Source organism: Zingiber officinale, chromosome 2B (genome assembly GCF_018446385.1).
Source record: "Zingiber officinale cultivar Zhangliang chromosome 2B, Zo_v1.1, whole genome shotgun sequence".
NCBI lineage: Eukaryota > Viridiplantae > Streptophyta > Magnoliopsida > Zingiberales > Zingiberaceae > Zingiber > Zingiber officinale.
The window spans coordinates 139856052-139876298 of record NC_055989.1 but is presented as its reverse complement, the minus strand read 5'-3'; the positions used below and the strand labels follow the sequence as shown (position 1 = coordinate 139876298).

Sequence of the window (20247 nt, the reverse complement as noted above, 5' to 3'; positions counted from 1 at the left end):
TCGCTGCTGCCGCCTGCCTGCCTGCCTGCTGCTTCTGCATTGGGGGGCGAGGTCGGTGGAGGAGGGGGGAAGTGATGGTGGTGGTGGTGGGGGTGGCGCACCCGATTCCCCTTATCTCATCCAACTTTCTCATGCCTATTTAATCCCCCGGAGGACGATGCGGATTCCGAAGAGGCCCCTCGCCGCCGTTCTTCGTTCTTCTTCTTATTCCGCCTCCTCCGTACTTCCTTTTCGCCCTACTGCTTCCTATCTTCCCGGAATAGGTCGGCAATCGCTCCTTTTGTTTTTCTTCTTCTTCTTCTTTTCCTTTGGAAGTTTGATTAGAAATGGCTTGGATTTGACTAGTCATGGTAGTTCCTAATACTCGGATTAGGGTACAGCCGGTCGGTGTCCAACGAGCCGATGGACGGGGTCGGAGTCGAGGAGAGGGAGGCCTCGGCGCTTGATTTGGGGCCTTGTGATGGGGCGGGCGACGGACGCGTTGGGAACCGCCGGATTTGGTCGTCGCGGGAGTGGGGACGGAAGATTACCATCGGGAAGCAGATCTTCTGCAACCGGTCGCTGAATATGAAGAACATCGTTGCGGTCGGCTTCGATATGGACTACACGCTGGCGCAGTACAAGCCGGAGACGTTCGAGTCGATGGCCTACGATGGGACTATCAAGAAGCTGGTCCATAATCTGGGCTATCCTAGTGAGGTTGTGCTTCTAAAATCTAGCTTTTTATTTCCTTTATTCTATGTGCTTTATCAAGATTATTGGTGAAATTCTACCGTTGCATTATGGAATTTGGGTAATTTTGCTGCAATGCCTTGTTCTTTTAAAAAGATGACGACTAGTTCCTGAATTAAAATCTTACTGGTTCTAGAGGGAATTGTACTATTTCTACAAATGAAAATGAAAATCTGTCAATCCACTTTTGTATGATATATTCATGTCTAGGCATGAGTTAGGGATCCAAGACGTAGGGACTCGAGGGAGGGTCTGAAATTAAGAGCTTATAAATCAGTGGGTAAAAAACATTCCTTTTGGTTGCAGTAGTAGATTTCTTATTTACTAGCTTGGAAAGTCTGTTTTCTTACTTGTGGCATTTTTTTCTCAATCTAATTCCTTAGATTAACTCTTTTATTTCATGTATGGTTGTGAGTTGCACGCTGATGCTAACAACTATATTTTTTGTTTCCTTTCCAAACTAACTTATGGTAAGTTTCTTGGTTTACAATCAGACCATTTTTCTTGAAATAGATGATAGATAAATCATTAGTTTATTGAAATTTGCATTCTCATTCTATTTATCCATCACACTTAAGTTCTCAAACTTGGAAGTCAGCCTCTTTTTATGCTTTTGGATTTCCAGTTCTCAATTTCAACTTTCTAGTGAGAAAAGATCTCTAGAGTAACACAAGAGAAGTAGAAAAGTTAAAATTTTAACTGAGTGGTACTTGTACAAGAGTTAAGCCTGAAAAGTTTGTGCTTCAGGGGAAAGTCAGGAAATAATAAAGGAAGTTAGATCCTTTACTTTCAAAATGAGTGTGGTTTTTTACTTGAGTAGGTAACCTTTTCAATTCTGCATAATCAAGAGAGTACTAGTGATATTTAAAGACATGAATAACCGTGCATTCATTTGTTACATTCTTTGTTACTTGGGAAACAGTAAGTGATTGAGTGAGAGGCTTTGCATATATCGATCCTTAAATCAAGAGGATGGCAAACATTATGTGGTAATAGAAGATTATACTTCCAGTTATGTATATTGCTAAGATGATTTAATAACTTTATTCGAGATCCTATTGCAGTATAGGTTTATTGTTGCAGTAGATTAAACTATCTAAAACAGGATAAACATTTACCTCACCTGTTTCCTAAAATCAATATATTTTGAAATATGAACAGTCACATTCTCCTTACCAGTAATTTCATTATTGTTAACCCTCCAAAAGGAAATGAATTTTGTAGTGAAGTACTAAATCAGATGTGAAAATTTTATTTGAGCATTAAGGATTCTAAATTAGACATGTGTGGCATGATTTTGTAGTCTATATTAAGTGAATTTAAGATGCTATAATCCTAAAACAAAATAACTTTGGACTTCTTTTTAACTTGAGGCCATCTCTGTAGCTGAAATATAGTTTTCACTGATAGGTCAATCCATTTAGGTTTGCACATTTCATCCAATCTGACATAAATTAAGAATTAGAACTACAGTTGATTAGTAATATGGTACTTTAAATATTAAATTATATTAAGCACTAGAGAGCTATTTCTTTTTTATTAAGCCATTTCCCTTTCGTGCATTGCATTTCTAGTTTGAAGCTCATCCAATTCAGAGTCCTTCCTAGTTCCTTCTCTCTGGCCTTGGGTTGCGCAACATGATCTTAATGATGCTTGTCTGCAGAGCTGGCCTTGGGTGTTCTAGGTGGGGCTGTTGCATAGGGCTCCACCTTTTGCGGGCCCCAATTTTTTTTTTTAGTAAAGGCTAACAAAACAAGTTGGAGTTTCTCTTTCCTCACAACCATTTACTTTTCCCGAAAGTCAAAAAAATTTCCCCAAAATCTCTCAAACCCTCACCGTCGCTTTAAGTTGTCGGTCACTGAAAATTGAAAATTGATCACGGTTTTGGATAGAGCTTGGCTTGGGCTACACTTTGGTACCAAAATTGCACATAAATCCTCGACTCCAAGCTCAACTTGTTGCCCTCATCGTGTGTCTCCGTAGTGCACGCCACCTCGTTTGCTATTGCTGACCGTTGTGCAACCTAGGTCTGTGTCTTTTATGAGGTTTTGAGTTGATTTCCGCCTTTAGGTAGTGAAATTCCAAGCCTGTTTTGTGAGGTGAGAAAAACCCGAGCTTGTTCTTTGATTTTGGTTCGAAACTTATGAGCTGTGGTTCATTCATTGCAATTGCATTTGTAGAAAGAAATTTTTTTAAATTGAAGTTGTTGAAATCTTGTTTGAGATCAATCATGACCCAAACAAGATTGAATGCATTAGCTATGATTTCGATTGAGAGTGAGTTTCTTGAACAACTTAATTATGAAAGATTGATCGATGACTTTGCAGATATAGATGCAAGAAGATCAACTTTTCATAGCTAATTGTAATAGCTCTTTTCTATTTTCTATGATGTAATGATATTGATTATTAACAATATGGAATATAATGTTTTTCATTATTATAAATCTCAGTTTATGTGTTTTGTCAATGAAATTATTTTCATAACATCGATTTTATTAACGACTCAATTATTTCCATTCAAATACTAGATTCCCTAGTCAATATAAGTGGCTTTCTTGGCTTTAAACTTGGTCATCTTTGGGTTAAGGAATGTTTAAAATCTTCTACAATTTGTAACAGGAACAAAGTAGTTTCTTTCCTATTTAAGTTCAGTTCATTTTTTAATAACTTTACTGTAAAAGTTCAAAGTTCTTATGTGAGAGAATATTTGATCTTCAGTATGATTAAACAATATGTTTTATTCCCTGAATTATGCAGTTGTTGGACTGGACGTTTGACTGGAAATATATGGTTAGGGGTCTAGTCGTTGACAAGAAGAAGGGCAATATCTTGAAGGTAGTACTTTAGATTTTTTCGACTTCAAAAGAAATAAGTTTTTGATTTAGATTTGATGATGCTACTCTTGACATTTTGCATATATTTGAGTGCATATCCTTTGAGCTGTTTTTAAGCATGCAGTTGTATCCTTGCTTCCTTGTCACAGCTTTTCTGTGTACATCTTGAACTTGCAATTTGTAGCTTTGCATTTTCATCTCTGCTGTTCATAGTATATACACACTTGCTGTTTCTGCAAGCATGGCTTTGCGAATGTGTTAAACATGTGGAGAATTGCATTCGTAGCAAGAATAGATTTGTTAATATATGTGATTATTTCTCATAGATTATGCATCTGTTATTGGAATACAGTTGTTTATATGTTAGCTTTCTTGGACCTCTGCAACTGAAAACCACACTACATAGTTGAACTCGATTTTCAAATTGTTTGCTGAAGAATTGTTGCAAGGATTGGAAACATTGGTGAGCTACTCTGTGGAATGTGGTAGTTTTTCTAGGGAAGCCTGCCACCCTAGCTCACTGGAGAACTGCAAAAGATCAAATTTTTTTATACTGTTCCATGTATTGTTACAATGATTTTTCTATGAATTGCCTGTGCCATTCTTAACTGTATTGAACTTTTGGACTCTAATTTTATATAAAGGTTAGCCCAATTTACAGGGCTTCTACTGCAATAGCCTAGGGTTTATGATATGAAATCGAGCCTGTTGCTAAACTTGGATCAGAAATAGTTAGATACCCACCAAGGAATGGCACCTAATATCAAACTTCTCATGCAACCAGAGCACTCTTGTGATGCCTGACAAAACATCATGTCTCAAACTACTATTTGAACCATATCTTATGTCCTCCTACTTTAAAGTATACCAAAAGACTTAATTTGTCATACTTCAATTCCTATTTATATGTCCTCATTGAAGAGGACATGTGCAATAGTAATTCATTATGGCAGTTTCATATTAAATTGTTAATGTCATTTTAGTTGTGCACCACTAATCTTCTATAAACAATTTGTGTGATAATTATTATTATTTTTTTTATCAGATGGACCGACACAAGTATGTAAAAGTAGCATACCATGGCTTCAAAGAGTTATCTAAAGAAGAAAAAGTTTCAACATATGGAAATACGTTAACTCGGGATTCTTTTGATGAGCCTGATTATGCTCTGATTGACACTCTTTTCTCCCTAGCTGAAGCATACCTGTTTGCCCAGCTTGTTGACTTCATGGATAAGAACCATGGAAAATTTCCTTTTGGCATGGAGTAAGTACCTGCCATCCTTGAGTAGTTATTTCTTGTTTCCAAAGTTGTTTCTTCTACCACGTCTTATTTCTTGATTGGCACTTTAGAAACCCAGCGGAAAAAGATGAACTTCTCCTTACTTGTTTTAATTGAAAATAAGAGAATTTATATACTTATACATGTTTGGATGTGTCACATAATATTTATTAATATGGAGAAAGCACCAGCCTTAATAATGATATAGTATAAATACTTCAAATAAATCAACATTAAGGAGACAGAAGTTTTTGTTCCATGGTGGAGACTTTGCTTCAGAATGACAGCAGCCTTTTAGTCAAACAAGCCTATTAACTACTTAGGTCTCTTCATCTCTTTAGGTCTCTCTTTTATATTCTTTTTAATTCCTTTTACTTTTTTCCTCATGTTTTAAGCTTCAAATGAATTACATTGGTTATTTCTCAGACCAATTGATGGATATCCATAGGCCTTGCCTTATCCTTGTTTGTTCCAGGTCAAGTTCTCTCTTATGCCCACTTTTTTGGCTTTTCATTTTAAATATTTATTTGATTATTTATTTACTTTATTGTTCTATCTTTGATAGCTTGGAGAAAATTGGATCTGCTTTAGTCAATTCCAATAGTATCTCAGCCAAATCTAAATTGGAATTTGCCAATTTCGAAAACTGTGATCAAAAGTGGTGTCTAATGTCGACTTGGAGTGTTCATATAGGAGTATCAGGATGGATAGATAGGAGTTCAACTATCATGGAGAGTCACGAATATTTTCCTTTTAGAGAGAGATTTGTTAGTTTCTTATTTTTTTTTTCAATTAACCAAGTCAAGTATCGTCGAACTTGGGGCGATCGGCTTGGTCCCACGGAAGTTTTCCACAAGCCACTAGGGTAAGTCGAGAAGCACTCGTGGTTGTGCGATCGGCGGCCCACAAACCTAGTATCCCTTGGTTGTGCGTCCCATTTGGAGGAAATTTTTTTGCAAATGCACTTTAGTTGAGAATCGAGCAGTGGTTGTCTGTGTGATAATTGGACGCCCTTCCACTGCACTATAGCCCTCAGGGCTTGTTAGTTTCTTATTTGATATGATGGAATAATGCCCATTAAGTTTATTAACTGCTTCTGAATGGCCTTGTAGATTTTACATATTTGTTATTTGAAATGCACTTTTTATCTTCTATGGAAAGATGTCTTCACTGGGGATCTAATTTTACTTTTAACAATTATTTAGGATACTAAAAATATAGTGTATTTATGCTCATTTTTTCAGTTTCTCGTCTTTCCTTTTGGTAAGTTCTAGATATTTGGGTTTGACATTCATAATATATCATTCTAAAACAGCTACATTCGAATGTATAAAGATGTAAGGGCTGCAGTTGACTTGTGCCATCGAGATGGAACTTTGAAGCAAATGGTCGCAAAGGATCCTGGAAGGTAGCTGATATTTTAATAATTCAATTTTAGTTTGTTGTTTTACCATTACTCGTTACTTATGAAATTGAGAGATGTTACTGATGTAGTGCACCACACCTTCCTATATCATGTGTTGACTTTGGTTATCCTTAGCATCTTAGATTGTGCTCTAAGATTATTCCCTCATCATATATGACATCAAAACTTAATGTTTTGGATTCTTAGGTACATTAATGAAGATAGACTGATTGTTCCTCTGCTCAAAATGCTTCGAGACTCGGGCCGTTCTACTTTTCTGGTCACAAACAGGTATCCTCAATTGCAAAAGTGGAGATGAGTGTAAATAATTGTCCTTGGTAGTTTTCAGATTCAAATCATTTGTACATGTCTTTAACTTCAAGCATAAGCTCAATTGACATGAAATGCCAGGACAAACATAAGATGAGATAAGTTAGCTCTAGCAAACCGTTAGTATAAGTAGGACAAATGCTTAAATGTTCTTCCTATTGGGGTATCAGTCCTCAGCAAAAAAAGATGTCAATGCTATGCTAGTTGTGCTGAGCCTTGTGCCAAACCCTATGTAGAGCCCTAAACCCTAACAATTGCAAAAGAAATTCCTAACTTCAAAAAGAGACATCTACATAATATATATATATAATTGCGCATATCACTTGCACATACTTCCATAATGGGTTCTCAATTCAACTAAGATACATAGATAGCTCTTAAAACATAAATTACTAGCAACCTTTGGTACTGGTCATACAGTTTAGAATTTATTCTTCAAAGAAAATACCTAACAAATACGAAAACTAAATTGGTAGATCTTCGGATTGTACTGCCATTGTCTCGAGCTGGCTCACTAGTCTCATTCGTCCCATTATTTGAAAAAGTTAAAATCTATGAGTCGAGAGACTCAGCATATTTAAAATTGTGTTATACAATAGTTAGCGCCTATAATCTAGTGTACTAAGGAACACATGCTAGGTAACTTAGGACTTGACTGTTGGCATAAGCATAAGCATCGACATAAGCAGAAGAACGTAAACATAAGCATAAACATATAAATAGGCTTAAGCATGAGAATAAACATTATCATAAGCTTGTATATAGCATAGACATAAACATACTTGCATGACATAGACATACATATTAGGGATGAGCATAAACATGATCATATATACACCTATCATGAGCATAACTCGAACATAGGCACAATCATAATCATAAACATAATCATAATCATGTATATAAGCATAGATATAAGCATTCACATGAACATAAGCATGACCATAAGCCTTCATGATTTAGCGTGCTCCCCGGATGTGTGCCCCTGGATCATACCATTGTCTTATACATGAAGTTAACTGATTTCTTAGGTAACCTTCTTGGATTCTTCTTAAGTTGGATTCTCAAACCCCTCTGCTTTGGTAAGGTTCATTGGACCCTTCTTAAGTCGGATTCCCAAACCTCTTTTGTTTTGACAAGGTTCATCGGACCCTTCTTAAGCCGGATTCCCAAACCTCTTTTGTTTTGGACCTTTTGGTAAGATTCACCCGACCCTTCTTAAGTCGGATTCCTAAACATCTTTTGTTTTGGTAATGTTCACCGGACCCTTCTTAAGCCAGATTCCCAGAACTCTTTTGTTTGGGTAAGGTTCACCGGACCCTTCTTAAGCCGGCTTCCCAAACATCTTTTGTTTTTGTAAGGTTCACCGGACCCTTAAGTCGGATTCCCAAACATCTTTTATTTTGATAAGGTTCACCGGACCCTTCTTAAGCCGGATTTCCAGACCTATTTTATTTTGGTAAGGTTCATCAGACTCTTCTTAAGCCAAATTCCTTACCCATTCCCTTCATTTTGGTAAGAATTCCGGACCCTTCTTAAGATGAATTCCTTACTCGCTCGCTACAATCAATTTGCACCATCCTTCTTTTGATTTCACACAATTCAATTTACGTCTAATAGCAAATTAATACCTTATCAACTTCTTAACCACCTTTCCTCAAACAAAGTCAACATGTTCTATTAAATCTCTATGTAGAAATCATGGGTTAACCAATTTAGTTGATCAACTTGTTATTAAATAAATTAACAATTTAATCAATAATTAGGTTAATCAACTCATTAATCGAATTAAACGTTATTCATTAAACTTATCAATAATTACTCGTTCATGCAACTAACCTTGTAGTTATTCTTAATTACCTTTAATCAATTAAGTATCATTTAATTAATCCACCAATCCTTGATTAATTTACTAAAGTTAATAGATTAAATCCTATTTGACTTATAAATTACTGAATATTAAACAATTAATCAATATGGGAATTAATTAATCTACCTATCAACTAATTCATTTACACTCTAATCAATCTACTTAGGGGGTGTTTGGTTTAGGGGAATAGGAGTGGGGAATGAGAATCATTGATTGTCATTGTTAATGTTTGGATTATAGGAATAGGAATACAAATAAGGCAATGAATCCTTGAAATTGGGTAATAACTCATTCCCATGTACCTCCCCTTCAATGAGCCATTACCTTATTTTCTCTCTCCTTAATCTCCTATTACACTCTCTTTCCTCTTTTTTCTCATTACACTTTCTCTCTCATCATACTTTCTCTCTCCTCAATCTCTTCCATCGCACTCTCTTCCTTCTTTTTTTCTCATCATACTTTCTCTCTCCTCAATCTCTCTCATCACACTCTCTTTTCTCTTTTTTTCTCATCACTCTTTCGATTTCATCACACTTTCTCTCTCTTCACTCTCTCTCATCACACTCTCTTTTCTCTTTTTTTCTCATCACACTTTCTCTCTTCTCAATCTTTCTTGTCCCATTTCCTCTTTTTTTTTCCTCAACACAATTTCTCTCTCATCATACTTTCTCCCTCATCATACTTTCTCTCTCCTCAATCTCTCCCATCATACTCACTGTTCTTTTTTTTTCATCACACTTTCTCTCTCATTATACTTTCTCTCTCCTCAATCTCCCTCATCACAATCTCTCTCCTCATTTTTTCTCATTACATTTTTTCTCTCTTCATCCTCTCCCATCATACTTTCTCTCACATCATATTTTCTCTTTCATCTTCTCTCATCATGCTCTCTCCTATCACACTCTTTTTTCTCATTTTCTCTCATTACACTTTTTCTCTTTTCATTCTTTCCCATCACACTTTCTCTCTCTTCATTCTTTCTCATCACACTTTCTCTCTCATCATACTTTCTCTCTCCTTTCATCATATTTTTTTCTCACATTCATCTTTCTCTCACATATAATTTTTTGTCTTATTTTTCCTTGAAGGGTAAAAAAGGAAATTTTGATTTATTCCGTTAGAAAATATGCAACTAACCAAACATTGCTTTTAAGAGTGATATCCATGTTCATATCCATTCTCATTCCACAATACAATGATTCCCATTCCGATTCCTATTCCTAGGAAAGAACTAAACACCCCCTTAAATCAATTAAATCAGTTAATCAGTCAAATTATTAATGGATTAATTAATATATTAATTGGTCCATCAATTAACTCATTAATCAATCTTTTGATTTAATCCAATCATTCAACCTATTAAAGAATTAATTATCGTATAATATACGGATGAATTTATTCAATTAATTAATAGCTAATCACTAATGAAATTAATAATCTATTAATCCTTTACTTTATTGATTAATTAATGGATTATTTAATCACAATAATCAAATTTTAATTAACATAGTTAATCAATTAAATCAAACAATTATTCATTCTCTAAACTTATTAGTCAGTAAATCAATTAACTAACTAATAAATTATTTAACCCAATTAATTAATATCATTAACAAGATAATCTAATAATTAATCAATCAATGGCATAATTAATTTGCTTTCAATTAATTCCACCAAATATTCTACCAATCATTCAATCTATTCATGAATCAATCCCATTATTTAATCATTAAATTGATTTCCCTAACTTAATCAATATTTAGTCGATTAATCAATCAACCATTAAAAATCCTAATTTAACATGTACCTACCCGATTATCAAACATGATTACTTTCATAACATGTTAAAACCCTAACTGACATTAATAAATGTATAAAGTTATTATGATAAGAATTAAAAAGAAACATAAACATTAACCTAGAATCCAAAATTCACACATATTACTTATAACATTATTAAGATAAGAAGTAAGAGGACACATACACATTCCTAAGCTTAATCCGAAACTTATCAAAAACCTAGAACCCGAAATCTACATACAGCACCCAAGAACTACAGGATCCGAATTCCACAAGACATAGAAACTAATTAAAGCATTAACAAAGCAGGGAACATGCCTTCAATCTTTAGCTACGAACTCTTTCTTCTTTGTCTTCCCTTGGAGCTCTAGAACCGGTGGAGAACAATGGGGAGGGGAGCTTCTTAGAGCCGGCGGAAAACATAAGGAGATGGAGCTTTTGGAGGTAGGGGTTTTTAAAGCGGTTAGAAGCTTAGGACTTGGTCTCTCTTTTCCTTCTTCTACAAGAAACATTGAACCTAGTCCTATTAAAATTATCACATAACAAATTTAAGAAAACATCTAAATTTTATCATACTAAGTCATATATTTTTTTTATATAAAAATTTATATTCATGCTTTTATCTACATACTAAGTCTTATAACTTTTATAATGCTAAGTCTTGTATAATTTTTTTATATAAAAATTTATATTTCTACGTTATATAAATTTTTATATACACACTAAGTCTTTATAAATTTTTATTCATAATAAAAATTTATATGCATGGTTATATAAATTTTTATATGCATATTAAGTCCTATAAATTTACATAAAAAATTATTCACATAGGTTATATAAATTTTTATATATTTACTAAGTCATATAAATTTATATAAAAATGTATATACATGGGTTATATAAATTTTTATATACACATTTGGTTTTTAATTAAATTTTATATATATTTGTATTCACCCGTCTTCTTAATTGATCAATTCAAATTTCATAAATGTAAGCTAACTTAATTAATTAAATATAACTAACTCCATCTATTTAAATTAATAAATTCTTAATTAAATCAAATAAATCTCCTCAATTAAATAATTTTGAATTCTAATTAAATTGCAATTAATCCAATAAATCTCTTTAACTAAATACATCCGAATTCTAATTAAATTGCAATTTAACTCAATAAATCCCCTTAATTAAATAAGTGGTTTCAGACACTACAAGATGAATTACACGGAATATGAGGATGGTGGCATCAATCCATTTTGCATGATGCTTGGTGGGCAAAATGATAAGTTTTACATATGTCAATCGACTTGGAATCATCTTTAAACCATGAGTAGGACTGTAGGTAAAAGATTAGTTTAGATATTTTATTGATATTGCCAACTAGCAGAGGTTGGGATAAGAGGTATAATGATTATGATACATATCTGGGATTATAAAAGTTAGTGTAGTTGTTAGACTTTTTTAATTTGAGGATGGTGGCATTTAGACATTCTGCAAGATACTTGGCGGACAAATTGATAAGTTTTGCCTGTGTCAATTGACTTGCAATCATCTTAAAAACATGAGTAGGACTGTAGTTAAAAGATTAGTTTAGATATTTCACTGATATTGCTGACTAGGAGAGGATGAGATAAGAGGCATAATGTATCTGGGATGATAAAAGTTAGTGTAGTTGTTAGACTTTTCTTATTTGGTTTTCTAGAATACAACGACAACAAAAACAACAACCAATTTTTTATCCCACTAAGTGGGGTCGGCTATATGGACCCTCCTACACCATTTGGTTTTCTAGAATATAAATGGATTTTTTTATTAAGTTGGATAACAAGGCCTTTGAAATGCTGATGGTTTTATTCATTCCTTTTAATTTGGATATCTCATTCATTGACATTTGAGGTTTTTCTCATTGCATAAGGAGTCTTTTGAGAATCCATTAATTGCCACAAACAAGATCAGTTCTTGCTAGTTCTAATGAACGTTAACTACATGATTACTGAATTGCAGCTTGTGGGATTACACAAATGTGGTTATGAATTTCCTTTGTGGGAATTATAAATTGGATGATGACCATGATGGAAACTACAGCTGGCTTGTAAACTTTGATGTGGTTATTACTGGCAGGTAGGAATACATATTGATATAATTTAATGATAGATTATGTGGATTTTTGCAATCTAGCTGTAGCATAATGTACTGGTTGTTGAATTACTTAGCTCAAAGCCAGGCTTCTTTCACGAAGAAAATCGTGTAAATCTTTTTGAAGTTGAACCGGAGTCTGGAATGCTGCTTAATACTGATAATGGGATTCTAGTTCCTCAGGCTAGTAACATGCCTTTCCCTCCTTTTTCATATTTGTATATATTTTTATATTTAAATTTGTACCTGTACAGGTAGGGAATACTTCTCCACGACTACCACCTACACACTTGAATAGAACTTGTCGGGTTTTTCAGGTAAATCTCATTCTTAAATAGGATTTAGGAGAGTGGATGAGTTTTTCCAATATCTTGGCTGCTTTATTAAAATATTATGATATTTATCCTAATTTCTTGGTAATTTAATTTGATTTAGAGATTGTTATTTTGACTTCAATTTTCAGGGAGGTAATGTTGCACATCTACACAAGCTTCTCTCAATAGCTTCAAGTTCACAGGTGCCTAATTCATTACTAATGTGAAATAATATTTTTTGTTACATGGACGAATTCTTGATGAACTATAACTAAAAGCTACTCGAGACTTACTTTAGTATTTCCATTACTCCATTTTATTTAATATAATTTGGTTGAGGCTTTGGTTATTCAATAAGCTAATTGCATGGCATATGCTTCCCTACTATTATGTTGTTGAATGTGAAATTTTACTAAACCATATGCACTGATGATCTTTCCTCAACAACCACAATATTTTTTGGTATTAATAGGTTCTTTATGTGGGAGACCATATCTATGGAGATATTTTACGCAGCAAGAAAGTTCTTGGTAAGTAATTTCTATCCAATTGCATAGTTTATTTCATGTTCTTTAGTTTTCTTCTTATATTCTTCATTTATTATGTCTCGAATATTGTAACTGACTATCTTAATTTAGGAGCACATTGTTCTTCGTGAAATCCAACACATTCTTCTTTGTTAAACTCAGACCATTTTAACTTGACATCTAAATTGATTTTTGTCATTTTAGTCTCAATCAATTCTATCTTATACCATAAACTACCTATACATCTATATGCCTACTCTATCACCTACTGGGGTAGGGCCAAGGGAAATAAACAAGAAACCACTATGACAATAACTTTGAAAACAAATCTTTTTACCTAGCGCCTTGAGTCCATTTGTCTGTCACCTACTACTTAGCAAATACCTTAACTGACATGTATTTTGGTGTTGGTAGTTGCTTCCTCTAACCTATAACATTGAGGACAGTACTAGTCCTGCCTATGATGGCCTCATGCTTTGTGGTGCCTTGAGTAGGAGACACTTGTTAGTCTGATGTTCAATCCTATTACAGAAATAGCATAATCTCTCACCAAATGAGTAGGGCTTTGAGATATGTTCGACATTTATATGTAGAAAACAACAGTGTGCACCCTTTGGAGTGTGAGATTCGTTAATTCAAGCCTACTATGAAGGTCATGATAATCTTGAATTGTCATCTATTCCACTCTAGAATTCATTATGGAAAGATTCACTAGAAAACTTTTCTTGGAATGAGATTTCTGGCTCTCTGACTGCCCTTCACCTTGTTGAAGTTTCTCTTTCAGTCTAATCTTTTTTCGCTCCCAAGTAGTCTGTGTTCTACTGGCTTTAATCTGTATAGCCAAGGCAACCATTTGCTGGTAGGTAGTAATCAATACAGAAAGATGATCTTCGATGGCAAAGTCTGGGCCTCAGATAAGGCGTGCTCAGTTTGTAACTACCAACCTCAAGATGAACTCCTTTAATCCCTCAAAACTAGATACATGTTCTACTACATTGCAAGGTCCTTGTTTATATGCATAAATTTGTGGTTGTAAATTTCATCAAAAGGTCTATGGGTAGAGCACACTATGGAAGGAATCTTGAAATGCTACCCATGTGATAATCATTTGTCCAGATCTTTAAGTGTCTCATGATGTTCCATGGTAGCTCTATCAAAATAGTAAGTAGCAAATGAACCTGCTCATCTTTCAAATAGTAAAACACTTTGAAAGCATCCTTTTTGTTGTCAAAACATTTGCAAACCTTCGATGAGTTGAACTTTTCCTTGAATGACCCAAACTTTCTAGACAATTTCATGAAGCTGATAATTCATTCATGCACTGTTTGTCCTCCCATAATAACTGTTGGAGCACTACAAGAGTCAAAAAGAGATTAGAAGATTATGCAATCTCAATTGGCACCTTTGAAAAAATTTATAAATAGAACCTCTTTTTCTCTAGTTTAACATGTGCCTCGATAAGTGTTTGCTTCACAATCTTGAGAGGTTTCTTAACTGCAACTTGGAATGACACTGGCTCCATGATCTCGAGTAGTGGTGGCTCCACCATCATCATGAATTGTAGTATGTGCATACCTAACAACAAGCTCCCTCTTAAGCACCATATATTGACACGACAAAAGATCCAAATAATAAAACAAAATTTCAATCTCAATTTCAACACTAATACTTGTGCTCTTAAGGTATTTGTAGAATTTCATGTCAAAACCAGCTCACAATAAAAAACTTCTTGAAAACACTGTAAATTTATATGATAAGTTCCGAGTAGAAAATTTAGGTCATCATTGAAGTTTTCAATTAAAATGACTCAATCAATTAAATCCACAGGAAACAAATACTTTTTTATTTTTAGTCCAAACAAAGTTGATTGACCTTGCCTTACTACATCCAAATTGTCATGCCTAAGGTGACTCTCCATGGTTATTGGTATGGCATGGAACTGATGATGGCTGCATGACAATGTCTTTAACACTTGCTAAGCATGAGAAAACCATACACCATGATTAAAATCAAAAGAAATATTTGAATATTAACAATCATGTCCACTAAAACACACCATAATAAATCTGTTAAATAAAACTACAACTGCGTAGAAATATCTATTATCAAGTTCTTAATCAAAAGCATGAAAAAACAATACACTATAATTAAAATCAAAAGCAGAAATTTAGATCATATGACCATGTTTAAAGACGACCAACGATTTATATAGTTATACTAGTTGACTCATTTAAAGTTTAAGTTATATAGGGTACATGGAATCTAAGAAAACTCTTATTAGCATAATTTTAAAATATTTTTTGTATATTACTAGCTCTATACACATTTAGTTGACAAATAGTTGAGAGTAACATGACTTGATACTGCCGATAAGCATGCTTTATCTGTCTGATTGTAGGAGCAACTTATTCACTCCATCCTACTAAGGTCTCTTCTAAAATCAACCGTATTTTGAAAGCTCAAGGGCTCCTTCAGACAATAATCTACACAGGAAAAGTTTGAAATTTGAATTCATTCCTAATGTTTCTAGGTTTTGTTAAACAAATAAATTGAGCATAAATGTGATTATTTAAGTGCAGTAATATTTATGGCCTCTTTTTTTCTAAAATATTGTTCCTAAATGAATACAAACTAATAACTGAATTTTTAACTGATGTAGGCTGGAGAACTATGCTTGTTGTTCCAGAACTTGAAAAAGAGGTTGAGCTTCTTTGTCAGTCAAGGGAAATGCGTAAGGTATTTGAAATATTTGTTTCTTATAGTTTATAAAACACATTTGGTATGGACGACTCATTTTTAGATAGATAAATTAATATTGTTTATAAAATCTCAGATTTTCTTGTGTGCTATTTTTTTAATTAATTTTACAACATCAAAGGTATCAAGTTTTGGACGGTATGAATCCTAGTCTATGCTTCGTCGGGATGGACCTTGTAACATATCAGAGTGATACTTATTAGTATTACAGGACATTAGACTCTACATCTAACACCTTTATACTAGGGATTAAGCTGCCGAGCCATAACAACAAGCACGAGTGGAATTTACCATTTCGCCTGCTGACCGACATCGAAACACTTTGGCATCAACATCGATGGAGAACCAGTTTTCTCCTTGTAAAACTCCGACGATCCCACGCAACCTAGCTGCAGGCTCTCTCGAGGTTGTGATGGCCTTGCGGTGGCCTCGCCTAGCCACAAGGCCGCTACCGCTTGATTCTTAGGATGCTGCTACTTTGTGCACAAGCTCATAGCAATGCTTTGTTGGTGTTGGGTGTAGCAGCGGTTTTTAAATTTTTAACATTCAATAAATGTCATGTTAGATTTAGCTGGCATTGGCCTCCTATTGCTTATCCAACTTTTGAAAATTTAAGAATGATAGTAAACAAACCTACACGATGATCTTTCTGACCTTAAGTATATTTTCCAGACAAAATCTTTAGAAACAATTGGAAGAAAATTGCTTTTGCTTTTGCTAGTGTCTTTAAATGAAATTTCGAAGTCCAATTTGTTTCATTGTATATAGAACCCTGTTAAAGTCTAAGAAAGCAGAAGCTAATGAGGTCTAGAAATTATGGTAAAATGAAGTAGCAAGTAGCTAGATGCCGGTAGTAGAGTTATTTCAGCTTGAAGCAAGAGCACAACTGCACAAGTATTTCATGGCATGAAAGTTTCATTTTATGCATATGAATTACAATCAATGGAGAAAATGCATACCTTTATTGTTTATGCTTGTACCAATTTCATGATGTTTAAGCTGATAGATACCATATTGTTGGGTTTTCTCATCATTGATGTACTGAGAAATCTTCCAGATGAGGTTATTAATCTTGCATTAGTGGGAGCTTTGAATTCTTCTGTGCTTTTTGATACCTCTTCTCCACCCAGTAGCATACCCAAGTTCATCAATTTGTAATTTTATGTCCAGATGCTCCGACAGTTGAGGATAGAGACCGACCTTATTGAGGACAAAATTCATCATCTCAAGTGGTCTCTCAAGTACAAAATTCATTTGATTCTATCCTCTATTCTTGACTGTTTGTAGATTAACTAAACAACTCTGTGAATCTAGTTTATTTGTGTGCTTCAATCAAGGTCATTTTTCCATTTCAGGTTTGATATTTTTGATGCCAATCGGAAACAGTGTTTGTCAACTGAACTTGATAAACTGGAGGTGAGTAGTAAATGCAAAGTAATAACTGGAAATACATTATAGAATTCATTGAATTAGGCATTTACTCTCAAACTTCAAATACTTTTTCTGTGCTTTTGCTGGACACAACTAGTAAGGTCTTTGGTTTCAAGTTGTATTATTAGATAAAAGGGGAAAAAATGCATAAAATGCACAAGAAAACTTGTCAAAGCAAAGCATTGTGAATAAGTTGTCATCTGAATTATGAGAATTGCTCTCTTTTAAATTTAGAAATTCATGATTTGTGCATCCATTTAACAAGTTGATTAGGCTGTTAGTGAAAGCTCTTATTGATTTTTTTTTTTGTAGTCCTTATAATTCATTCCAGTATATACTATTTTTCATCACTTTTCAATTTTTCTCAGTCGCCTATCTCTTTTCATCAAAGTGTGTTACCATTTCCATTGTTTTATATAGATCTAAACTAGACTATGGACATCCCTGTCACGACTCTTCTTCCTAATTTCTAACTTGACAATACAACTGATCCTTTTTCTGCAAGAACACTTACCTGATTTTTCTCTGAAGCCTTGCTCCAGTCTACCTCTTTTTCTTATCTGATATATTCGTCCAATATTTTATAATTTGTACATTGCATGAAGAGTTACCACCTTCAATGATCTCTGACTTGGCAAAAAATGTGCACGTTGCATAATGTAATAATTATGAGCTTTTCATGATAAGCTGGCTCGTCTCCTTTGATTCTTTTTGTTTATTTGCTAGATACAAAGGGAGAAAGTTCGCCGTCTCCATCAAGATGCCCAGAGGGAATTTCATCAAAAGGTAAATAACCAATTTCTGTCAAACTGTAGAGATATAGATTGCAAATGCTTACCTTGAACAAAAACAATTAGATTTAATTTTCTAGATGTTATTAGCTATGCTCTGTGTTTTATATTCCTTTATTATAGAATCCAGAAACGAACCGTGTTCAGCATGTTTGAGCTTTCATGAATGTTTAGGAATTGAACGATCCCTGAAGGATGAGTGTATTCCCATAGCTTAGTACAAATGGACCTTCCAGAAAGATATGAAAACAGAAAGATATTAAAAAAAAATAATCTTTTTTCAACTGTTTAAATAGGGCCTTGATTTCTTTGTCATGTTTGTGTTCTGTTCTATGATGCAGTTTCATAAAGTATGGGGGCAACTTATGAAAACTGGTTACCAAAATTCACGCTTCTCGCATCAGGTATCTTCCTGCAAACTCGTGACTTCTGGAGCATCTTTTTTTTTTTCAAACATTCTGGTACTTGATTTCTCAGAAGGCCAATGTTAATGTATCTTTCTGCAGGTAGAGAGGTTTGCGTGCTTATATACAAGCCAAGTGACAAACTTGGCATTATACTCTCCTGACAAATACTACAGAACAAGTGAAGATTTCTTGCCTCATGAAATTGATATTGTTGGACTCTGATAAATTTGTGCCGCTGCAATGCTCTGGCTTGGGGATGAAAGGCGCCTTTTGAAATTGAGAATGCTTCAACAAGAATCCATGAAGCATTTATTTTCTTTGAAATATTTCTAACCAAATGTGGAAAGAAGTATATCTTGAAATATGAAATCAAAAGGCAACATCATTTCCTGTAATACTTCTCTAAAAGAATTGATAGAGCATCCACGGTTGTCCATAATGCTATAAGGGTATCTTATAGGATGCAAAGAAATGTTGAAGAAAAGTTTAAAACCCAAACTCTGCAAAAATGCTTTTACTCTATATACTTCATTGTCATTATTGTAAAAATTAAATGTCAATTATTGTGGTTAGGCTTCAACATATGTAGGTGACCCCGCCCACAAAAGTCTCAACAATGTTTGATTTAGTGGAAGTGGAAAGTGGTCGAGTGAGATATTTGTAGGTGCAGCGAGGATCGACAAGAGGGGGGTGAATTGTCTGAAACTAAGTTACCCTCCTTAAAGTTTTTCAACTCTTAAAATAAAGCAACACTTAATAACAAAATAAAATAACAGAAAAGAAATGAAACTCAGCTATTTGACTTAGTTACAACCGAGACGGTTGTTAATCCAAGGCGGTGGAAAGGCACACTAAAAGAGTCTCCTTCTCTGAAGGCGGAGAAGCCTTTTACACTTTGATAATACAGTAGTTGCTAAAAGAATGAGAGTACAAGAGTTGCTATTTCGTTCATTTTCGTTGTTTTGAATAGCTACTCGAGACCCCCTTTATATAGGGGTTCTAGAGCTTATCAGATAACCTGAACCTTCGGGATCAGGTTTGACTCGAGAGGGATCGGTCGACCGATCCCCAGGTTCGGTCGACCGAACCTGCTGTACCTGCCCAGTCTTCCGTCTAGGTGCAGTCTCTGAGGATCGAGTTTTGGTTCGGTCGACCGATCCTTATATTCGGTCGACCGATCGGCCAACGGTCTTCCAGCTGAGTTGGCCCGATCAACTTGCTCGACTAAGTCTCTGGATTAACTTCGGTTCGGTCGACCGATCAGGAGGTTCGGTTGACCGATCAACTTTACCAACGGTCAGCTTCTGACGTGGCATTGGCGGTTGGCTGCTGATTGAAAGAGGTTCGGTCGACCAATCAGGAGGTTCGGTCGACCAAACCATTGACAAGTCAACTTCCAGTTGACTTGCTCTGGTTCAGCTTCTTTGGGTGATTTCGGCCATCCGGAATAGGGTTCACCCGAACCTAGTTCCCGGCCTTCTCCTTGAGCAGTCTTCCGTCCCAGCTTTACGTCCCTCGAACACCGCGCATGTTCTTCACGCCCACCGGGTGTACTCTTCAGCAGCTCTCTCGTCCTTCGGACGTACCGAGCCCGTCGGCTCCCTTCTCGTGCCGTCCTTCTCGCTAGCTG

The 20247-nt window shown here is 34.8% G+C and overlaps 1 protein-coding gene across 3 annotated transcripts; it reads left to right on the top strand.

Annotated features, from left to right (window-relative positions):
- Positions 1 to 19012, top strand: LOC122047461 (5'-nucleotidase domain-containing protein 4-like). Of its 3 annotated transcripts, none has more exons than XM_042608787.1 (17): positions 1 to 263; positions 374 to 699; positions 3492 to 3569; positions 4614 to 4834; positions 6165 to 6257; positions 6462 to 6545; positions 12259 to 12375; positions 12468 to 12573; positions 12645 to 12707; positions 12854 to 12907; positions 13177 to 13234; positions 15891 to 15967; positions 17159 to 17229; positions 17344 to 17404; positions 18146 to 18205; positions 18552 to 18614; positions 18717 to 19012. In XM_042608787.1, the coding sequence occupies exons 1-17, from the start codon at positions 158 to 160 to the stop codon at positions 18837 to 18839; spliced, it is 1761 nt and encodes a 586-aa protein (XP_042464721.1). In that variant the 5' UTR covers positions 1 to 157; the 3' UTR covers positions 18840 to 19012. The 3 variants fall into 3 exon arrangements, with proteins under 3 accessions (XP_042464721.1, XP_042464720.1, XP_042464719.1); XM_042608786.1 differs by having other exon boundaries at positions 58 to 263; positions 381 to 699; XM_042608785.1 differs by having other exon boundaries at positions 58 to 263; positions 346 to 699.
- Positions 19013 to 20247: the final 1235 nt, after the last annotated feature.